Raw genomic sequence first — 22,068 nt, 5'->3', positions numbered from 1 at the left:
GAAGGAAAAACTCCCTTTTAACATGCTCAGGGAGGGGCGGGGGCCATGATGGGAGAGACAGGACATGGTGTGGAATATCAGTGATGATTAAATGTAGAGTGGTGTATAAACACACAGTGAGCAAAAACACACACAAACCCACCCAGAATGAAAAATAAGCAGTGGTGTGGATATAAACATGTTATCTTGCACTTTCAGAGAATCACCTTCCAGCTGGTTGTAGCCTACACAGCATCATCTGCCTGGGCCATCCTCTTGTACCCCAGGAACGGCCTGCAGTTTCTCTACACATCAATAGGAGGAGAAAGAAAGCTGCTCGAGTCAGGCTTCAACGAAGGCCTGGTGGGCTGGTTCTGGAAAAAACAGGGGCTGTACTTCAACATTACCTCTGATGACGAGGCCTCCATCAGCCAACTTACCAAGTATGACTGCTGCTGATGCTTTTGCTATAGTGGAACTGAAAATATGAAGTCTGTGTTTGTACGTGGTGCTGTGATAAAGTGCCCGCTCCCTTCCTGGTGTATTTGTCACTTTAATGTTTCAGAACAAACAAGTTTTAATGTTTGACACAGAAAACCTGAGTAAATCCGAAGTCCTGTTAAAGAAGCTGTCCAAACCTACTGTGTGTGAAAAAGGAGTCATGGCTGTGGCGCCTTAATCAAATGTCTGAAACATCGTTAGTCCCACTCTTTGCAGGATTGTTTGACTTGAGGCACAATGGAGGGTTTCTCAGCATGGTCTTAAGGTCATAGCACAGCAAGTCCAGACGTTCATCAGGCCTCTTCAAAACCTTCATTTTGAGGTTTTTTGTTTGGAGCCATTCACGGGTGGACTTGCTGCTGTGTTTTGCATCATTGTTGCGAAACCCAAATGTGCTCGAGCTTCGGTAAACGATGATCGGATGTTTTCCGTCAGGACTTTCTGGCAGAGAGCAGAATTCATCAATGACAGCAGGTCCTGAAGCAGCAGGCAGCCCCAGACCAACCATATAAACAGGACATCTGCACAATGACTGAAACCAGCACCACTGAAGGAACAATGTGCTGAGAGTGACGTGAACAGAATCCATTTGACTGATGACTGAGCGTGCATCCACACAAGACAGGAAACGCCTTTTCACAGAGCTGTAGACTTTATTTAAGCAAAATCAAAGTTCCAGTAGTCCTTGTAATTAAGTTCTGAAATACACTTACTTTACTTTATTGATTTGTATAGCACTCTTCACAGGATAAAGTGCTTCACAATAATATAAAACAGTACAGTCAAACATACAGCACAAATCGGATTAAAAGCCAGTCTCAATAAATGAGTCTTAAGATGATGTTTAAAAGAACAAATACAATCCAGGCAACGTCGAGATGGAGGGAGAGCGTTCCACAACCTGGGGCCGCCGCTCTGAAAGATCACCTCTGGTTTTAAAACGTGTTCGGGGAACTACCAGCAGCCTTAGATTAGACGATCTCAGGCTGCGAGAGGGAGCGTGGTGTTCTAAGAGCTCAGAAATATGGGCAGGAGCGTCATGATTCAGAGCTTTAAAAGTCAGTACCAAGATTTTAAAATGAATTCTGAGATGTACTGGAAGCCAGTGTAATGAGCTGGTGCTCTCTTTTCATGTCTTTGTTAAAAGCCTTGCTGCAGCATTCTGGACTGACTGGAGACGCTCACGATTCTTTTTGCTACAACACATCTTAGAAATGCTGTCTGTCATTTCTAGTTTCCACTTCATTAGTTTGATTTTCACTGTCGTCCACTTTGGAAACATTTCATGTTATTCTTTATCCAACCAGAAAGACCAACGCAGCACGCAGTGGAGTTTGGGTGTACAAGATTGGATCCTCCCCGTTCTTCGTTGAGATCCAACCGGGGAAAGTGACTAGCTCTCCTGAGAATGAGGGTGTTACTGAGCCTCCTGTGACCATGTTACCAACACAGACTGCTGATCATGTGGGGGTGGACTTCTTGACCTATACAACCCAGGGGATAAAGACAGCTGGAACAGTACCGGAGGAAAAGCATGAGCAGCCATCTGAGACCCCCAGCAGCTTCCAAACCGGTTATCCAGAAACCGTCACACCAGGAAACGCAACGCTGAAAACTCAGGAGCCACACTTTGTGGAATCAGACACTATTGCACCAGCACCCACCAGCACTGGGACAATTCAACGAATACATCCAACCGAGCAACATGAGACTGAAACCAGATACACCACCTCTGAGACTTTGCAACCAAGACACACCACTCCCACGCCCAGTGAACCCAGATACACTTCAGAGAAGCCGGGGCTGCAACAGCGGCACGTACCAGCACCACCGCGTTCAGCTCCACAGCATCCTCAGATCGTTGTGGTCGATGAAGATTTGGATGTGAACGGTAGATTTCAATAACAGGACGTTTGTGTTTTATTTTTCTTTGGGTGAGATTGTCATAGTTTCATTCTGAAGCTACCGGCCTGCCTTCTTTTGTTCCTTTCACAGTGTTTGCATACAACCTGGAGACGTGTGCCCACAACAGGCACAAATGCTCAGCTTTTGCTGACTGCCGAGATCACAGCAGGGGGTACTGCTGCCACTGCAGGCCTGGTTATTATGGGAATGGGAAGGACTGTGTTGCAGAAGGTAAGAAGAACTGAGTTCCTTATCAGTGAAGCTGTGGATTATTTTAATAACAGGAAAGCAGCTTTGGTCATTTCTTATTGTGTAAGACAGTGTAGTCAAAACTATCCAAACTTTTCTTCTATTAAAGCTTCTTTAAAAGCATTAAAACTTGGTAAATGTCATGTAAATATTATTCCCTTTGTCTATATTTATCAGGAGTTTTCGTAGGAAAAAAGATGACTGAAGATAAAAGAAACAATAAAATGATTTAATGGAGAAGTTGTTTTTCAGGCAAACCCCAGAGGATGAACGGAAAAGTGAACGGCCAAGTGTTTGTGGGAAACTTACCTTCACCGATAAGGCTCACTAACAATGATTTGCACTCGTACGTGGTAGCCAATGATGGACGGGCCTATGTGGCCATCAGCAACATCCCCGACAGCGTGGGGCCCTCCCTGCAGCTTCTGTCCTCACTGGGGGGCGTCATCGGCTGGGCCTTTGCCTTGGAACAGCCCGGCTACGAGAATGGATTCAGTCTCATTGGTAAGGCTGCAGGTTGATGATGATTGTTGTATAAAGCTGCATCAATTTGTCCCTCGTGTGCTCACAAAACTGCTCAGAACTGCAAAGACTCTGGGCCTCTAGAGCCTGGGAACAGTTAAATACTGTAACTGTAATGTTTATCATGTTTGTATGCAGAAAGTCCAAAACAGATTCAGAAATGATTCCATTCATGCTGAGCTCACTGTGAGCTGGAAGCAGCAAACCTCAGTGATGGCTATGTAGGAAAATGCCTGCAGATCAGCAGCTTCCAAACACTCAGACCAGCCTGTCTGGCACCAACAACCACACATCAGACAGTCTTCTTCATTCTGACGCTCAGTTTGCACTTAATGCACATTGCACTCAGTAGGTTGTCTTTGCCTAAATGCATTGAAAACGTGTGTTTTCACATTCCTGTAGGCGGCGTGTTTTCCCGACAGGCCGAGGTGGTCTTCCAGCCGGGCAACGAGCATCTGACCATCAAGCAAGAGTTTAAAGGCATCGATGAACACGACCACCTGGTGATGAGCACAGACCTGGATGGACGTCTGCCGGCTGTCCCGTTAGGCTCCACTGTCCAGATCAAGCCATACAAGGAGATTCACCAGTACAGCAGAAACTGTAAGGCCAGCAGCTCTGACACTAAGCTCGTCACGCAGTCAGGGCCTAACAGTCCGTTTTTCTGTTTTCAATCTTTCTGTGTAAATATTTCAGCCAAATCAATGTTTTAGGACATTAAAAGATTCACTTCCCACTGAAGGTAGCTCAATGCTAAAGTATTTCTCCTCCTCTTTCTAGTCATCATCTCCTCCTCCAGCTGCAACTACACCATCACCTCCCCTGATGGAGACGTCCAGACTAGAAGCTACCAGTGGCGTCAGTCCATCATCTTTCAGACCTGCCCGTATGATGAGGCTGGGTGGGCGGGGGCAACGCTGACCACCCAGCAGCTCAGTGTAGACCAAATCTTTGTGATGTTTGACGCTAACAACCACCTTATCCGCTACGCCATGAGCAACAAAATTGGTCCCATCCACAGTATGTTACACGTCCACATATGTATCCGTGTGTGTGTCTGTGAGTGTGTATGTTGGAGCGCCACCACTAATTGCATTGATTTTTGAGTCACTAGTGACTCTACTGGTGACCTGTCCATTGTGTACCCTGCCTCCACCAGAAGTGGGTGGATGGGTGGATTTGGTTAAGAAGTTACTCAGTAAGATGTACAGGTGCCATGAGTTAGTGCTACATAACAGACAAACAAAACTAGAATCTGACTGAGCGAAATGAAACAAACGTCTTCAAAGGCCTGTAGTGAGGTGAGGTGAGGTCCCATTAAAATACTGGAAATGAACCAAAAGCACAAACAGTAGAAAAAAGGTGGCCGTCGCACTGTTGTTGTATTTAACAAACCAGAATAAGTCTTTCATGTTTGAAAGTGTGTAATAGCAATCAGAGACACAGGTGACACGAATCTTTCCAGCTGAAATGGGCTGTAAAAATATCGCTGATGTAACCTGGAAGGACGAGGCCACAGTCTTTGTCAAATGTGTTAAACCTGCCACAGAGTTTGTTTTATTTTACAGCCGACCTGACGTCTCGTTTGTGGATGGACCCTACAGGAGGCTCCAAGTTTAGCCTCCACATATTTAACCGAACAGCATTTGGAGGCTGTGATTATTAGTACTTGAGTTCTTGGCACAAACAGCAGTGATGTAAAAATCTGCCTCTGTGAATGTGTGGTGTATTTATTTTAGTTCCACATGTGTCACAGATGCAGACGGCACAGGTCAGGGAGCAGACTCATGCTGAAGGTCACAGAAGGTTTCCCACATTGTCAGGGACAGTCACAGCGAAGCGGTGCGTGTTGTTACTCCGAGGAATGTTCGGAAACACATATCCAATAGTTTAAACCCTCAGCGGTGTTGCAGTGGGACATCGGAGGAAGGTAAACAGTAATCTGAGCCTGGCTCTGTTTCCTCAGCTGCAATCAGAGTGAGAGTGCTGCAGGCAGGGGGCGAAGATCAGCGGCTGATGTCAACAAGATACCAACCCGGGCTGGGGGTGGGGGTTGGGGGAGGGGCAGGATTTGAGGTAAATATGCAGGTGAGGTTGGTTGGAGAAGCTTGGGGGGTTTAGAGTTATACAAGCAAACAACACTGAGCTGGGCTTTGTTGGCAAACAGCAGAGCATCTGGGACATGTTTCCTGCCAGGAGCTCCGCCCAGCTGCACGAGCAGAAAGCAGTCAGTGAGTGAACCACAGATTCGCTTTTATCCATTAATCCTTTTATCATGAAGAAGGAGCAGCAGTCGCCTACAACATGCATGTCTCGATATTCCACCAAAATATCCCCAAATATTTAAATTCTCATTTCTGCAAACTCGACAGACAAACGCAGATTTTCCTTAAATACTTGAATAACAGAGCAGCTCTGATGTTACACAGCAGCTGTACTTCGTGTATTCACATCAAATATCAAGAACCATGGTGGCTTTGGAAGAAGCACTCAGGAAGTCACTAATGAGTGGTGACGTCGCGGTGGTTAGGTCCATCTTTTCTATACAGTCTATAGATGTTTGTGTTGCTGACGATGGAAACTAAGCGTGTCTCCAGGCGAACAACAACTGTGACAAAGTGAAACTGTAACAGCTGAAGAGCTGGATGGGAGAGCTTTCTAACACCAACACATGTAACATATGTGTGCATATGTGTGTTTGCACATTTACATGATGCTTGTTGTTCTTCACGGTTAGATTTTATTGGTAAACAACGTGCAGGTGACACAGCTCACTGTTCTCTCTCGCTGCCTCGCTTCTTGCTGTGCTGGTGGTTTACCGTGAGTGCTACTTTCTGGAGACACTGGATCTATTTTCAGGGTTATCATTATCTGGTTGACCTTCAGGGTTTGTTGCCAAACTGCACAATCTTTTCTGCTCGGTGTGCGCGGTTCTGCGTTTGTGTGCTGTGAAGAGTCACATTGTTTCTGACTGGAGGTGTGTCTAATTTTCTGACAGGCAGTCTTCTGGAGCAGAATCCGTGCTTCAGCGGCCGACACGGCTGCGACATTAACGCTGTCTGTACACCTGGCGAGGGCGTCCGGTTCAGCTGTGAATGCACAGCTGGTTTCGCTGGAGATGGACGATATTGCCACGGTAACAAACCCACACTTGGTCACATGGGCAGTGCTGAAAATGGGAAAGAACAGATGAGAGAATAATTTCAAAAATGTGACAGTCACGTGGAAACGCTCCATAGTAGTAAAATGATGATCTGAACCTGGATTACATTTAATCTGAGCGTCTACAAGCAGCACATGGAGCAGAGATCATGTAATGTGCAGTAACATTACATGTATGTTGTTGGCAGATATTGACGAGTGCAGGGAGACTCCTTCAGTGTGTGGACCCAACGCCGTCTGCAGTAATCAGCCTGGAAGTTTGCGCTGCGAGTGCTCCGCCGGCTTTGTGTTCGCCAGTGATGGAAAGACGTGTGTCGGTGGGTTGTGTGTGTGTGTGTGTGTGTGTGTGTGTGTGTTGACAGCTGGGGGGTATCTGGTTCCTGTGGGTGAGTATGACTTTGTTGCACCTAAAGCTGACAGCGGACATAAACAATAACGATCTGTGCAGCACAGACGAGATGTTTCCTGCCTGGTCTGTAGTGACGAGATGTGACTGCTTCAACCTAAAATGAAGATGCTGTCGGGTTCATTGGTTGGACCTCGTCCCTCTGATGGGATGTTGTAATGTAGGATGTGTTTAAATATAATAGTTTGGATGGTTAATGAGTGCTGTGGAATTTTAGCTTCATAAGTCAAATACTCTTCAAGATTAATCTTTTTTTCAAAACGACCTGTCCACCCACCTACAGCAGGGCACTTTGAGGTGATCTCAAAAACTAAAGGCCTGGAAGTTTCACCGGGGCAGTACATTCCTGCCCCGAGTGGAGGATTTGAAATGTCTCTGGGTCTTGTTCACGAGTGACGGGAGATCGACAGACGGATCGGTGCTGCAGCTGCAGTAATGCGGACGCTGCGCCGGTCCGTCGTGGTGAAGAGGGAGCTGAGTGTAAAAGCAAAGCTCTCAATTTACCGGTCCATCTACGTCCCTACCCTCACCTGTGATCACGAGCTGTGGGTAGTGACCGAAAGAACGAGCTCGCGGATACAACCAGCAGAAATGGGCTTCCTCTGAAGGGTGGCTGGCCTCTCCCTTGGAGACTGGGTGAGGAGTTTGGCCATCCGGGAGGGGCTCAGAGTAGAGCCGCTGCTCCTCCACATTGAAAAGAGGTGAGGTGGGTCGGGCATCTGATAAGGATGCCTCCTGTTCGCCTCCTGGGTGAGACGTCCCACCGGGAGGAGGCCCCGGGGCAGACCCAGGACAGCGTGTCCTGGGAATGCCTTGGAGGAAATGGAGGTGGTGGTGGAGGAGGTGGCCAGAAAGAGGGAGGTCTGGGCTTCTCTGCGTAGGCTGCTGCCCCCACGACCGGCCCAGGATAAGGGGGAAGAAGATGGATGGCTAGATAGACACCACTGGTCTTTATTATCATACTAATGAATGGGGACGTGTAGTTTGGGACAGGTTCATCAAAACATGTTTCTCTCTGGTCCTGCAGAGGAGAACCGTCCAGTAGATCACTGCCAGAGAGGCTCTCATGACTGCGATGTTCCACAGAGAGCACTGTGCCGCTACACCGGAGGTTCAGCCTACATCTGCTCCTGTCTGCCGGGGTTTGAGGGTAACGGCCGGGGCTGTCGGGGTGAGTTCACGGTGCTCGCTGATGTCTCATCCTTAATAAACAGATGCACTGTAAATGTAAGAGACACTGCTGCATGAATACAACAAATGTTTGGGATCGTATGCCTGACAGGTATGTTCACCTGTCACAGAATGAAGAGTCACTCCACAGCTTTACAGGCTCGTATCAGTGTGTGCTGCACAGCAGTCAGTCCTTTACCACAGACCTCTGTCTGTCCACAGTCACAGCTACTGAGTGGTAACTGCAGGTCGAGCTTTTACAAGTGAGGCTCAGCACAGCCTCATGCAATCCACAGTTCTGCACCTCTCTCCAGCTACATGACAGAAACCTTTCAAAGGCTCTGTGTGTGAAATGTTCAACACAGCCAGGACCTGTGTGTCATCAGTTTACTCAGATTACAGGTGTTTGGGGGTGAAAGGTCACCACGGGGCTCAGGCCCATCTCAACGCTCTCTTACAGCCTGTTTGAAGAGCTGGATCTTTATGGGTTTGATGGATTAACACGCTGACACTCGTGGCTCGAGTAATAATGCGTTCTAGTTTGCTGTTAGGTTTCAGAGTCATTTTCAGCACATTGCTCTAAATATCTGTAAGCTGATTGGATGTCTGTCGTCCTCCATGTAAAACTGTGTGTCCTTGAGTCTGGAGATGTTTGTCGTGCTCGCAGACAGCATGTAACGTACACCATGCTCCAGTGCTAATGGTACAGACTGTAAAGTGCTTCAGAATCAGTGTACTTACAGTTACAAACATCACGATGTTCGGGTCTGACACCTTTAGCTCCTGTTATCTAACCGTTGATCGACGTGCTGAAACATGCAGCCACGCCTCACAGCGCTGTGGGCTGATAGTGCTCAGCCCTGTCTCAGACTGGCTGCTTCGATCAGGGCTCTGTGGGGCAGGACTCTTTGTTCTTGTGGCTGGAGATGGCTCGTGATGACCGGCTGGATGTTTGGGCTACAGAATGCAATGAAGATGCTTTCCTCTCATAGCGTTTATGCTACCTGTCACTAACTCAGCCGTCGAGCCACTAGACTTATGACCGCTGGCTGGATCTGAGCCTCTGTGGACAGAGGGCTGCAAGACAGGAGGACAAAACTATTGCTGCTATAAATACACCGTCTGGTTAAAGAGACGGGTCTGTCAGCATGCTTTGTCGATTCAACGTTGGCTGAAGAAGAGTCTACTCAGAGCCCATAATTAGCAGCTGCAAAAAGGGACTATGTTAAAACCTGTACCTCACCCAGCCACCAGGGGGTCATTTGGGTGATTTATCTTTAAATTCAGTCTGTGATGCACATAGTCATCTAAATTCTGCCCACAGACGTACGACTGCTCAGTGTCCATCGGCTGTTTGTGTTCGGGTCCATATTCGCAAGCAGTGATAACACAGCTGCTCTCAAAGACACGACCAAACAGGTTTAGGAGGATTTTGCTGCTGCGGGAGCCTGCCAGGCTGTCGCGCCCGGGAACTCTGGCGTTATGGCTTCATTACAATAGACCCTGTGCACGGGAAAATGCTAACTTCCTGTTTTAAGACCGGATGTAAAGTAGCTTTATTTTGCGGTCAATCGCTACTGCGAAGGTGGACTCCAAAGTCATATCCAAACACGAAAACGGAAAGATGGCGTTAAGTTACAAAGAGCAGAAGGTGGGAACACTCACCACTGCTGTGTCAAAAAAGTCAAATGATCAGTTTTGACGTTTGAAGCGTGCAGATCGATTGTTTGTTTACATCACTCAACACAAGCAGAACTGCATCACTGCAGCAGAAGACACATCTCTGTATAGTGACAGTTATTATGATTTAAACAGGCAAATGTTCAGCATTCAAGCCACAGGTGAACAGGGATAGCTCAGTAGGTAGAGTGGTGGCCCTGACACCCCATGACTGGAAGGTCGGGGGTTCGACTCCACTGAACGGCCACCCTGAGGTACCCCTGAGCCAGGTACCGTCCCTACACACTGCTCCCCGGGTGCTGCATTGGTGGCTGCCCACTGCTTGATTGCTGGTTAGGGTCTGTATACATGAGTATTTACAACGAGTATGTTGTGACGTACCTTCAAAATTACAGCGGTCCCTCTCTATGACGCGGCTCACTTTCCTGCGTCCTGGTTGCTGCAGACGATCTCCTCTGTGCCGTCTCTCCTGTGATCTACTGGACGGTTCTCCATCGATCACCGGCAGTGTGACTCTGCAGTGCTGTACTGTATGTTCGTTTCCCCCAACAAACACAACGTCGACAAAACGTTCTGCACCGTCAAAGGCACCTGCGGTAGCACCCAGAAGGCAGAGGAAGATGCTGACCATCACACTAAAACTTGGACTTCTGATTCATTAATGTTGAATTCTCTTGCAGCTGAAAACAGGGTTTGATCTTTGGTTTATACTCGACTTATTCTTCTACAAAGGTTTGAACTTTGAGAGTTTAAACAAGAGAGAAAAGTGTGAAAATGTTCATGCCTGCCTGAGAAAAGAGTATAAAGTGTGCAGTGAGGGGTTTTACAGCCTTAAAACATGCAAAAAATAAAGGTGGCTACATTGTGGATTTCACTTATCGTGGGATATTTTTAGAACATAACACCCGCGATAAACGAGGGACCGCTGTATACAGATACTGAGAAATATAAAATTAGAATCCTTCCTCTCTTTTGCTCTGAGGCGCGGAGGAAGAAATATCGACAAGTTGACGAACATCTACAGATATATTCGGTAAATGCCCAAGACACCTTGAGAAATGTAAATCGTCAATTTGGTTGACTTGTTTTAGAAAACCCGAGCATAAACAAGGCACGAATATCACACCGGAAACGAAGTGCTCTGCAGGAGTGCCGGAAGTAGCACATGCTAAGGCGCACATAGTCTATTTGCAGCATTCAACTAAAGATCTACCTTCAAACTTTTCACCATCTGGTGGCCATTACTGGTACTGCAAGATCCAGAATGTGAGGAGCCTCTGTTTTTTCTGCCTGTTCAGATGTGGATGAGTGCCAGCAGCAGGATCGATGCCACGCCGAGGCCTCCTGCTCCAACACACAGGGCTCCTTTACCTGTCAGTGTCGTCCTGGATTCCACGGAGATGGCTTCCACTGCAGTCCCACGTTCTCAGGTGGGTAACCAGCACATTCACAGGTTTACAGACAGAGGGTTGCTGGTTCCAGAGTGACTGCCCCCATTCATTGTTTTAATCGTGAAACAGGTCATCCTGGAGGAGTCTGTTTAAACACCCCAGCCATGCATGTATCACTGTAAACGGAGACACTGAGACCCATGAGAGTGTTTTGATTTGTGCGTTCCAGTAAGAGTGTCGTCCTGCAGCTCCAGCTGCATGGTTCTGATGCTGCTCGGAGCACAGCAGCACATTCTCTGTCTGATCTAACTCAACATGTGACGCATTCAAGTACAGTTAGTGTTGAGGAAACAGCAGCGTTTTGTGTTCCTGATTCATGTTTTCTTTCTTTTTCTGAAAGTGTGTGTGTTACTAAAAGAAGACAAACAGAAGCGCAGCCAGCAGTCAGAGTAATACTGATTCCAGCTGTCAGCAGCTGGAGGCACACAGCTAATTACAGCTTTACTCCTCTGCACCACAGTTTTGTCATATTTCCATCCTTTATTATGACCTGTCTTGCCTCTGAAGGCATCATTTAGTGTCCCGTGTCAAAACATGTCCGTGACTCTTAATGTCAGCAGCATCTTTTAGATGCCTCTAGTGTCGACAGCGGGGCTTTGATCGTCTCCGCCGCCATCAGGGATCCTTTGTCCCGTTGGACTGTTGGGGGCAGATGTGGCGCTGTGAGGACAGCCTGCTGTCGTGTGCGATGACACTGTTGTGGCTGGCTTGTGGTTTATCTTTGAGGACACTCGCTGTGGGACCACAGAGATGAAGAGCCTGCTGCTTTAATCACTCAGTCTTTGTATCTGCAGCTGCCACGTGCTGAAGTCTGCTCAGGAGCACGGACCTTTGAAATAAGCCACGTGTCACATGTGTTTTGTTTTTCCAAATGACCCAGTCATTAAAGTTTGATGCATTTGAAAATGACGAATCCTTTGTTTCTAATAGTGATTCATTCCAGACTCACAGTCCATACAAACAAATGCACCCTGATCAGGACACCATACGTCTTCCTCCTGATTCAATGCTAACACTGCAGCATCGTTTCAGTTCCTGATCACCTGCTGATCAGGTTTTTTAGCCTCCAGTTTCCTCAGACGTCCTACAGACACCGTGTCACGTCGTTGTCTTTGGGAATCATGCTGTTGGTGCAAAAATCATTTGTATGGAGTGTTTTTCGACATCAATCAATCACTCAAAGCTTTATTTGTCACAAGCAGGTTGCCCTGCAGTGCAACATGCTGCTTTTAACAAAGATACACTTGTATGTGTTCTTTGGTTGTCTGTTATGTGCTGACTGGTTCGTCCCTTTAGTAAACAGCTCCTTTGGGTCATTTGACCCGGCGTTCTTTGTTTCCTTGCGTTTCTGTATCATCTTACGTTCATTTGTTGTTCTTGGAGTTATTCTCAGTCCTAAGTTCTTCAGATTAGTTTACTGGGTTTCCCCCTCGTGTTTTATTCCATGTCTCTGCAGCTCGTCGTGTCTGTGCTCGCCCTCGTGCATTTCCTGTTTTATAGTGAAGGTCTGTGTCTCATGTCAGTGTATTGAGTTTTGCGTCCCCATGGTCTCGTCATGTCTTACTCCCAGCTGTGTCTCATTCCCTCGTTGTCCCTCTGTGTATTTAAGCCTTGTGTCTGCCTCTGTTAGTTGCTGGTTCGTCTGTGTATCGTCTCCTGTTGGACGTTTCAGGTTTCGCAGGTTTTTGTTCCTCTGTGTTATTGTTTTGTAGCTGCTTCCAGTTTAGCCTTTGTTTGGTTTAGTTCCCTGCGATGCTCTGCTTTTGTTTGTGCTTCACCTTTCCCTGAAAAGAAAACTCATTCATTTACTCAGTTGTCAGCGCTTGCACTTGGGTCCACACTTCTCATCTCCTGACGATCTGCCTCGCAGATCTTGACCCTTTTATGCTTTAGTGATTCAGAGGTCAAAGTGATGTGGTTTAAGTAACAAACACATAAAAAATTATCTGAAAGTCATCTGGTACATGGATAAAAGCAGCCAGCGTCCAAAGAAAGGCCTGGGGAGGTATTGCAGAAGTCTGACTGCTTGGATGCTAAATAGAAAGAAAGGGGCGGGGCTAGTGATGTCAATAACAGATCAAGAGCAGGTTTAACTTGACAGGTGTTGGAGCCTCATGTTTTCTTCCTGTTCCCTGTGACCCTGTGGATGCATTAATGCTAATGTCATCAGATGCTACTACTGTGTGACTGTGAACATGTGACTCTCTAAGGAGCGGGACACTGGTACGTCTCCGTAGGCGCGACCATCACTCTGTGAACGTGTTTCGTTCTCGTGTGTCCTCAGAGCGTGAGAAGACCCGGTGTGAGCAGCAGAGAGCGAGTGCCGTAGCCGACTCTGACGTTCCCTTCTCATTCCGTCCTCGTCCGACTGTCGGTCGGTACGTTCCCCGGTGTGACGAGCGCGGAGCTTACGAGCCCACGCAGTGCCACCAAAGCATTGGGCAGTGCTGGTGTGTGGACGCCAACGGGCAGGAGGTCCCCAACACCCGCACAGGACCTCACAGTAGCCCTCCTCTTTGTGAGTCTCTGTTTCTGCTTATTGATGTTGTGCTATCGGAAAACAAACATTTTATCGTGTCATTCTATCGATATATTAAACTTTTTACTCATATGAGGTTCATTTCAATTTAAATATGATTTCTTTTCTGCCTGAAGCTGCACATGATAAATGTACTGTCGAGCATTATATAACTGAAAACCCTCTCCTGTCTGATCATTTCCTGATAACATTTACATTTACAATAATTGATTACACAGCAGTGGAGAGTAGACTTTATCAAAGTAGATGTCTTTCTGAAAGTGCTGTAACTAAGTTTAAGAATATAATCCACCCACTGTTATCATCTTCAATGCCCTGTACCAACACAGAGCAGAGCAGCTATCTGAACGCTGCTCCAACAGAGGTTGATTATCTTGTTAATAATTTCACCTCCTCACTACGTACGACTCTGGATACTGTAGCTCCTGTGAAAACTAAGGTCTCTAATCAGAAGTACCTGACTCCGTGGTATAATTCTCAAACACGTAGCCTAAAGCAGATGACTCGTAAGCTGGAGAGGAAATGGCGTGTCACAAATTTAGAGGATCATCATTTAGCCTGGAGAAATAGTTTGCTGCTTTATAAGAAAGCCCTCTGCAAAGCCAGAACATCTTACTATTCATCACTGATTGAAGGAAATAAGAACAACCCCAGGTTTCTCTTCAGCTCTGTAGCCAGGCTGCAATGTTCCCTCTAAGCTGCTGGCACGTCTCTGCACACAAAAAAAAAACCTGAATTGAAATTAAAATTAATACTTTAACGATTCTGTTCTGCAGTGTTAGTCAGTGACTGGCTGCTCCTGTATGGGATCAGAACGATGCCACATTATCCCACAGTCCAGCCAATCACGCGATTCACATTCGTATATACGCAGCTAATCAACGTGGTTGACAGGCTATGACAGCGTCCTTATCTGCGACACCGGTGTTTTAGCAAAGCGGCTGATGTGGATGAAGCCACGTTAATGACAACGTGTACAACCATTGGAGATGTGAGCAAAACAGATGGAACAAGTGACGGGAAAAGTGTGGACTTTATACCAGTTTTTAAATTGTGTTGATCGGCCACGTAAAACCAGAGTTATGATAAAATATCTGCAGTGTTTGTTTTTCTTCCTGAATACTGTCGTTGTTTATATTTACTGCAGGAAGAAACGGTAAAAAGTAAGAAATATACCCATACCACTGCTTGGTAATAATAAATTCATACATTAAACTCATAGCACAGCACTGCAAACAGCTGGGAGTCAGTGCTGTGTGTGACCTGTAATGGGTTTACAGGGGAAGTGGCACAAACAAACAGGTTGGTCCGTCTTTACAAGGCTCCTCCCAGTTGTTCATGGCGTACACAGCTGAGCAGAGTAACTAAAGCCCAACTACAAAAACATCAAAGGGAAAAGGGACGGCACAGCTGCACACCACACACAGGTAAAAGGTTACACACAATAAAAACATCCATTTGATTGAAGCACTGAAAATAATTATAGATAAGATAACCTTTATTAGGCGCACACGTGGGAAATTTGTTTTTGATACAGCAAAAGTGCAAAGTTATGTAGCAGAAATTAGAAGACACTGGAATAGAATAAAAATACTACATACAATCGAGTAAAATAGAATAATATATACAATAGAATACAAATAGATCTAGAAACACCCAATAAACCCACGATGCTGATCAGTTTCCCAGGTGCAGTCCATCCACTCAAACTTGTGGCCACATGAAAATCATACCCACTCACACCAGAGTGACCCCACCTGACACTCCCACTACCTTAATAGAAAAATAAATGACAGCATTCAAATATCTAAATACCCAAAAGATGAAATCAGTCCGTGATTAGAAACATAATCACAGCATACCGTGGCCATATATAGTTTTAATCTGTGCAGAGCATCGCAGAGTCCAGCTGGTGTATGCGTGTCATGTAATGCTGTACATGTACCTTTATATAAACTTGGATGTGTCAGACATGTCAGGTGATGTCTTAGAGAGGCCAGTATCATCTTGGTGAACTGAAGGTTGTAGGCTAATTGTTACATCTCCACACAAAGCCCACTGCCAGCATGACTCTTCTCCCACACAGGCATCGATCAGGCAGTTACTCCCGCTCCGATCGGTCCCACGCCGCGGCCTGATGTCCAGCCCATCGCTCCTGGAGCATACCTGCTGTTCGCTCAAAGCGGGAAGATCGAACATGTGCCGCTCGATGGATACATCATGAGGAGGGAGGAGGCCAAACCTCTGCTGCACGTCCCTGTAAGAACAATGACACTGCTGCTGCTCCACAGATACTGACGTGTTTTTGTCTGGACTTTATCAGCCCGTCCTGCTGCCTGACATGCTTTAGTGTTACCTTACAGTGTAAAGCACCCTGAGACAGCTGCTGCTGTGATCTGGTGCTGAATTGAATGTGTTGTGGCCATAATGATATTCTCTTCAGAGAGATGCCACTTGGTTGTTTGACTTGGTGTTTCAGTGATATTTTACTCACCAGTTTAATTATCTGCGAGTGGTACCATAGTGACATCACTGCAATGCTCTCTGTGTCTAGACTCGGATGAGGGTCTTTTGAAAAGATGTCTGTAAGAGCCTGAATGTGTTCATGGATTATGATTTTTGTGTCCTCACACATTCACGTTGTTCTTTAGCTGTTTTCAGCTGCAGAGCTCTTCGTCTCTGTCATGAAGTCTAGAAATCATCTGGCACATCTGCATTAATGTGTTGCAGCTGAACACACAGCTGTCTGTTAAAATAATGAAAGGTTGATCTTTTTCTTCTTTCATGACCAGGATCGAGTGGTGATCGCTGTGGCCTACGACTGTGTGGAGAAGATGGTTTACTGGACCGACATCACTGGACCAGCTATCAGCAAGGCCAGCCTCACTGGAGGAGACATCGTTCCAGTTGTTACTAAAGGTACAGCACGTGTCGCGACTGAGCAGAAGCAGCTTTATATGTGGCTCCACTTTGTGCTGAACTTGTACGAGAGACTGGAGCTTGTGTGGTTCTTTGTTTGATTACTCGGGTGCAGGAGAAGTTATGCCCAGGACTTCTTTGTTCTAGCAGTGGGATGGTTTCATTGCAGCTGCTGTCACAAGAGCTAAACTATATTCTCAAAACCAAAGATCAAACTGTCCCAGTATTAGGGATTGAACATCCGACTCCTGGAACCTTCTGGTAGATCCCGTGGATGCTTCATCAAAAATCTTTTGAAAAGGCTGGTCAGTATTTTTCAGGTGTTGCTGAGCAGCTCGTGTGGCCACAGGAATGTTCTTGGTCTGTACTTCTTAGCTGTATGCTAGTGACTTGTAGTTTAAGGGTTTTTTTTTCGATGTTCCTGCCAGGCCCCTGATGAAGTTGAGCTCTTCGGCCTTTGGCAGTTAAGTGCAGTGGTGCCATCAGTCCCTGTATTCAGTGTTAAGTATGTCTGCTCCTCCTCAGAGCTGCAGAGTCCTGAAGGCATCGCCATTGACCACGTGGCCCGCCTTCTATTCTGGACTGATTCCACGCGAGACACCATAGAGGTCTCAAAGCTGGACGGCAGTCACCGGAGAGTCCTTTTTGACACTGACCTGGTGAACCCTCGACCCATCGTCACCAACCCAGCATACGGGTAATAGTATTTGTATTGGTATTAGTAGAGATGGACCGATCCGATATTACGTATCGGTATCGGTCCGATACTGACCTAATACTGACCTACTGACCTGGCTCGGATATCGGAGAAAAATAAAAAATGTAATCCGATCCATTAAATATCACGAAAGCATCTCACAAAACTTGCAACACGCCGTAACTCGCCTCAGAACGTTAGCACGTCGGAGCAGTATGCATCACGTGATAGAGCGGCTGTGGCATGCGGGACCTGTCGGTGGTCTGGATAGCATGTGGCGCTTCGCTAGCAACCCGGCATTTCATCTCCGACAAAGTTATCCCCGAGAGAAGTAAAGCAAGTGTGTAAGTCCATCTCTGAATGTTTGTAAAGCATTCCTGCGTTAAGCTTAACAAGCGACTGCCTCTCCTGCTGCTACTTCAATCATGAAACTGCTTAATGATCAGCTGATCGGCTTTTCTGTCGCGAGTCCGTGTCTCTTGTTTGCTTTTGGCCCACTTTGCACCAGAAAGAGGAAACCAGCGGCTGAACAACAGCAGCACGTTTAAGCTTGATCAGCTGTTGTTAGAATGTATTTAATATTACTTTCTACACCAGGATCTTTTTCTACGTAGCTGACGGCTGGTAACTGTGCAGGGGCGGATCTAGCAAAGTTTAGCCAGGGGGGCCGATAGGGCATTAACAGGGAAAAGGGGGCACAAAGACATACTTTTCTTTCTTATTCTCATTTAAAATGTCGAGCTTTTAATAAATAATTATCTGACACCCAAAGTTTTAATTTGATGTAAAATGAATAGAAGTCAATTACTGTATATAGTGACTATTAAGTCTAATATATATATATATATATATATATATATATATATATATATATATATATATATATATATACCCTAGTAAGCTATAGTACTTTTTCCTTTGGGAAGGTACCATCTGTGCAGTCTGCAATTTTGTTGAAGAAAGATGTTGAATCTATTTAATATTTCTTGAAAAATAATTGATTTCTGTGCATTTTTTTTCACACTGCATCAAATTAAGGTTGATTACGTTGATTAAGCATCATGAGGTGGAGCGTGAGGGGTGGTTCCCTATTTTTTATTTATTTATTTTTGTTGTTGCTGGGAGTTGGAACCCTATTAGTTAGGTTGCTTAATATTTATGCTAAGTACTCTTTAAAATACCAGAATAGGGAGGATGGTGTAGGTTTAAGTTTATTAGATTGATCAGTATTGCTGAACTATGAAATTTTTTTTTTTGCATACAGGTATAACAGAATAGCTTTAGTGTAGTTGTTGTTTTAAACTTGAGTATGAACTTATACAAAATGCAGCAAGATATTTAAAAAACAGTTTTGTTGATTAAAAAACACTATATCGGATTCATATCGGTATCGGCAGATATCCAAATTTATGATATCGGTATCGGACATAAAAAAGTGGTATCGTGCCATCTCTAGGTATTAGCAGTAATACTATGTAATCGTATAACGAGGAGTAGCACTGACCCTGTGTGTACTACATCTTTTGGTTGCTTCCTTTAGAAGGTTCCTTTATCTCACAATGCCTCTATCATCCTCCTCATCCTCCCAGCATCTTCCTCTGTCACTCCAACCCTCTGCATGTCCTCCTTCACTATGAATCAGCATCCTTTGTCCAATATATCCATTACTACATGCCATATATTCTAATTACTAGCAATAACTTCAGGACTCTTGGTGAAAGCTAATGTGCTTGAGTCTGCTAGCAGTGAAATTAATATCAGAGCAGAAGTTGTATCATGAACCCAGCAGTAGCAGTTTCTTGTAACTGGTTTTTGTGATGTTGGTCTCAGGCGGCTGTACTGGGCAGACTGGAATAGAGACGGGCCTAAAATTGAGATGTCCAACATGGATGGGACTGGGCGAGTTGTCCTGGTCAAAGACAATCTAGCACTTCCCAACGGTCTCACCTTTGACTATGAAAACCAACAGCTATGCTGGGCAGATGCAGGTAGGAAAAAGCCTTCCTCAGATCCACACACAGCACTCAGAGCTCCTACTGGTAATGTGTTCCTGGATTACTTATCCCAATGACTCTGCAGGGACTCGGAAGGTGGAGTGTATGGATCCTCACCGCCAACTGAGGCGGAATATCGTCGAAGGGATCCAGTATCCGTTTGCCCTGGTTTCCTTTGGAAGAAACCTGTATTACACTGACTGGAGGAGGTACCAACTAAGACATTTACTTTGCATTTTTCTTTATTTAGAGCTCTGCTGATCTAAATCCAGAAAGTCCTGGCTCAAAACTGTCAAATGGTACATGGACTGAGTCTTATATCCGGTCTTTAAGTGATGACATATGAACCCTGCTTCCGGGTCCAAACTGCTCTGAGTTTATTAAGGCTGTTGTGTTTTTAACATGTTTTAATGTTTTGTATCTTGTTCTATTTAATCTGAACAAGCCAGATTACATAGTGTTTAGTGATCACTAAAACAGTCAGTGATCGCTGTCGGCCTCTCTCGGTTTTTATTACAACTGTTCATTTTAAAGCTCAGTTTTTAAAACCTTAGGATGTAACTACAGCCCAGCCCATGCAGCAGTATATGAATGACTAACCTGTATTGTGGATGGATTATCTCAGTTGTTCTCCTGGCTGAAGTTTGGTCTGTTTACAGCATCCTGCATGTTAACATCCTGCATGTTAACATCCTGCATGTTAATTCAATTCAATTAAATTCAATTCACTTTTATTTATATAGCGCCAAATCACAACAAAAGTCGCCTCAAGGCGCTTCATAGATACAGAGAAAAACCCAACAATCATATGACCCCCTATGAGCAGCACTTTGGCGACAGTGGGAAGGAAAAACTCCCTTTGAACAGGAAGAAACCTCCGGCAGAACCAGGCTCAGGGAGGGGCGGGGCCATCTGCTGCGACCGGTTGTTAAACTTCATAGTTACACCTGGTAAAGCAGCAACACTGATCATTTTATTAAAGATGAAAGAATTTAGACAGTTTGTAACTCTCAGTGATGTCGCAGTGTTCGTTTGACTTTGGGACCTGAAGCGGAGTTTGGACCTGGAAGTGGCTAATGACGTCAGCTACTCTCACGGAGAAGTCAAAACATTTTATACAACATGCCTCATTCACCTATTTACACAAGCCCTTTTCCTATGTTTAAGTGCTTTGTATCTTACATTCACTACATTGTGACTAATGGCAGTGTTAATGTGACATATCTGACACATCACTATGTGGCCTCTGAGATATTTAAAAGGTTGTGGGTGTTTTACAGGGAGGCCGTGGTGGCTGTGGATCGTCACTTGGGGAAAGAGACAGAAGAGTTTCTGCCACAGAAACGCTCTCGCCTGTACGGCATCACCACAACAGCAACACAGTGTCCACAGGGTATGACTTCTATCAGCCAGAGCAGTGACTGAAACCAGAGAGACAAATGTAGGGACTAAGGACGATGAGAAATTGTAGAGTACAGTCTGTGGGAGGAAGGTTTACAAAGGTTTTTTAAAAAGGGGGCAAAGCTCATCTGAGTGTAATTAGCTTAGCTTAGCATGAATACTGAGATTAGGGGAAAAAGGTTGGTTTCATTTGGTTGTTACTAGTTTTTAATTGTTTTTTTGGTTTTTTACATTAATAAATATTGCCAGAGGTCATAAAACCGTCAGGAAATAAGGGAACTAGGGGTGTGTATTGGCAAGAATCTGGCGATACAATATGTATCATAATACAGGGTAGACGATACGATATATTGCAATACTAAAAGCCAGACGATATTTGTGTTTAGTAGGACTAAATTTAATTAGGAAAACTCAAGTAAACAGTCCAAACTGTTTAATGCTTGACATGAAACATCTGAAACAAAAACACTCTAAGTTCAAAATGAATGGAGAAATTAACATCTGCCTTATTAGAAGTCATGTCAAATAAACAAACAAAAACTACTTTACTGAAATATCAAGTATTTTTTAACATGAAAAAAGTAAACATGTAACACTGAAGTCTTTCTAAGTACTATGATTGTAAAATACTTATCCAAAAACTGCTCTATGGAGCATCAAAACAAAGTACTTTTTATGTGACCTTAACATAAACAAATATAAATCAAAAATGAAATTGCTTGAAGAATCCATCCAAGTAAACATTAACAAAAAATGTAAAGTGCTATTACAATTAAGTGTTGATAAAATAAAGTACAGCTCTGCAGTGTCCATCAATGGAACACTTTTAGTACAACCTGAAAAAAGGAATTTACTCATCTAAATAAGTGCTTATGAGACTCAACCAAAATGTCAAACATTCTCATATCAGAGATTTTACATGTGTAGTGTTTTCTCAGTGTTTATTTTTCAATTTCCAGATTTTTGTGCAGGAATACAAGCTGATCGACATGGTCAGCTCTCAGGACACTTCTCTGTGCATTTACTATGTCTCCTGCAGAGGAGAAAACTCTCCCTGCAGAGACACTTGTTCCAGGAATGCATAGGAAACTCCTTGCTACTTTGGATAGCTGAGGCAAGTCTAGCCGCGAGAGCCATGTTTGGTGCATTATCGGTAACAACAACAAGGTCCTTTGCGTTCAATCCCCATTCAGCCACAGCGTCAGTTAGTAACGCTGCAATGTGCTCACCTGTGTGACTGTCATGCATGGCTCGGGTTTGTAGTACATGAGACTGAAGGTCCCACTGGTCCGTTATGTGATGTGCTGTAACAGTTACGTACGATTCAGTGGCTCTCGAAGTCCAAGCGTCGCATGTCAGAGCAACTGTCTCAGCCGAGCTGAGAGAGTCCAGCACTGTCGCTTTGACTTCTTGGTACAACTTTGGCAGAGCGATGTCCGTGATGTGTTGTCGAGAAGGAACGGTGTAACGGGGCTCCAGCGTTTTAATCATAT

At 45.1% G+C, this 22,068-nt stretch overlaps 1 protein-coding gene across 4 annotated transcripts in view; it reads left to right on the top strand.

Annotated features, from left to right (window-relative positions):
- Positions 1 to 22,068, top strand: part of LOC309708664 (nidogen-1-like) — a 37,115-nt gene that overhangs the window by 12,592 nt on the left and 2,455 nt on the right. For 3 of the 4 annotated variants that reach the window (XM_082536896.1, XM_082536898.1, XM_082536899.1), the window contains exons 3-19: positions 199 to 422; positions 1,788 to 2,371; positions 2,476 to 2,616; positions 2,887 to 3,138; positions 3,559 to 3,759; positions 3,937 to 4,176; positions 6,155 to 6,292; positions 6,507 to 6,635; positions 7,752 to 7,895; positions 10,873 to 11,004; positions 13,310 to 13,543; positions 15,651 to 15,823; positions 16,357 to 16,483; positions 17,009 to 17,180; positions 19,011 to 19,168; positions 19,260 to 19,383; positions 20,455 to 20,567. In XM_082536896.1, coding sequence (XP_082393022.1) covers positions 199 to 422; positions 1,788 to 2,371; positions 2,476 to 2,616; positions 2,887 to 3,138; positions 3,559 to 3,759; positions 3,937 to 4,176; positions 6,155 to 6,292; positions 6,507 to 6,635; positions 7,752 to 7,895; positions 10,873 to 11,004; positions 13,310 to 13,543; positions 15,651 to 15,823; positions 16,357 to 16,483; positions 17,009 to 17,180; positions 19,011 to 19,168; positions 19,260 to 19,383; positions 20,455 to 20,567 — 3,286 coding nt within the window. The remainder of the gene's footprint in view (positions 1 to 198; positions 423 to 1,787; positions 2,372 to 2,475; positions 2,617 to 2,886; positions 3,139 to 3,558; positions 3,760 to 3,936; positions 4,177 to 6,154; positions 6,293 to 6,506; positions 6,636 to 7,751; positions 7,896 to 10,872; positions 11,005 to 13,309; positions 13,544 to 15,650; positions 15,824 to 16,356; positions 16,484 to 17,008; positions 17,181 to 19,010; positions 19,169 to 19,259; positions 19,384 to 20,454; positions 20,568 to 22,068) is intronic. The other variant, XM_082536897.1, reaches the window with a different exon arrangement.

The sequence above is a fragment of the Aulonocara stuartgranti genome, assembly GCF_965226115.1.
Source record: "Aulonocara stuartgranti genome assembly, chromosome: 6".
In the NCBI taxonomy this organism is placed as follows: domain Eukaryota; kingdom Metazoa; phylum Chordata; class Actinopteri; order Cichliformes; family Cichlidae; genus Aulonocara; species Aulonocara stuartgranti.
The sequence above is the reverse complement of the archived record's forward strand: the minus strand, read 5'-3'. Positions and strand labels throughout refer to the sequence as shown.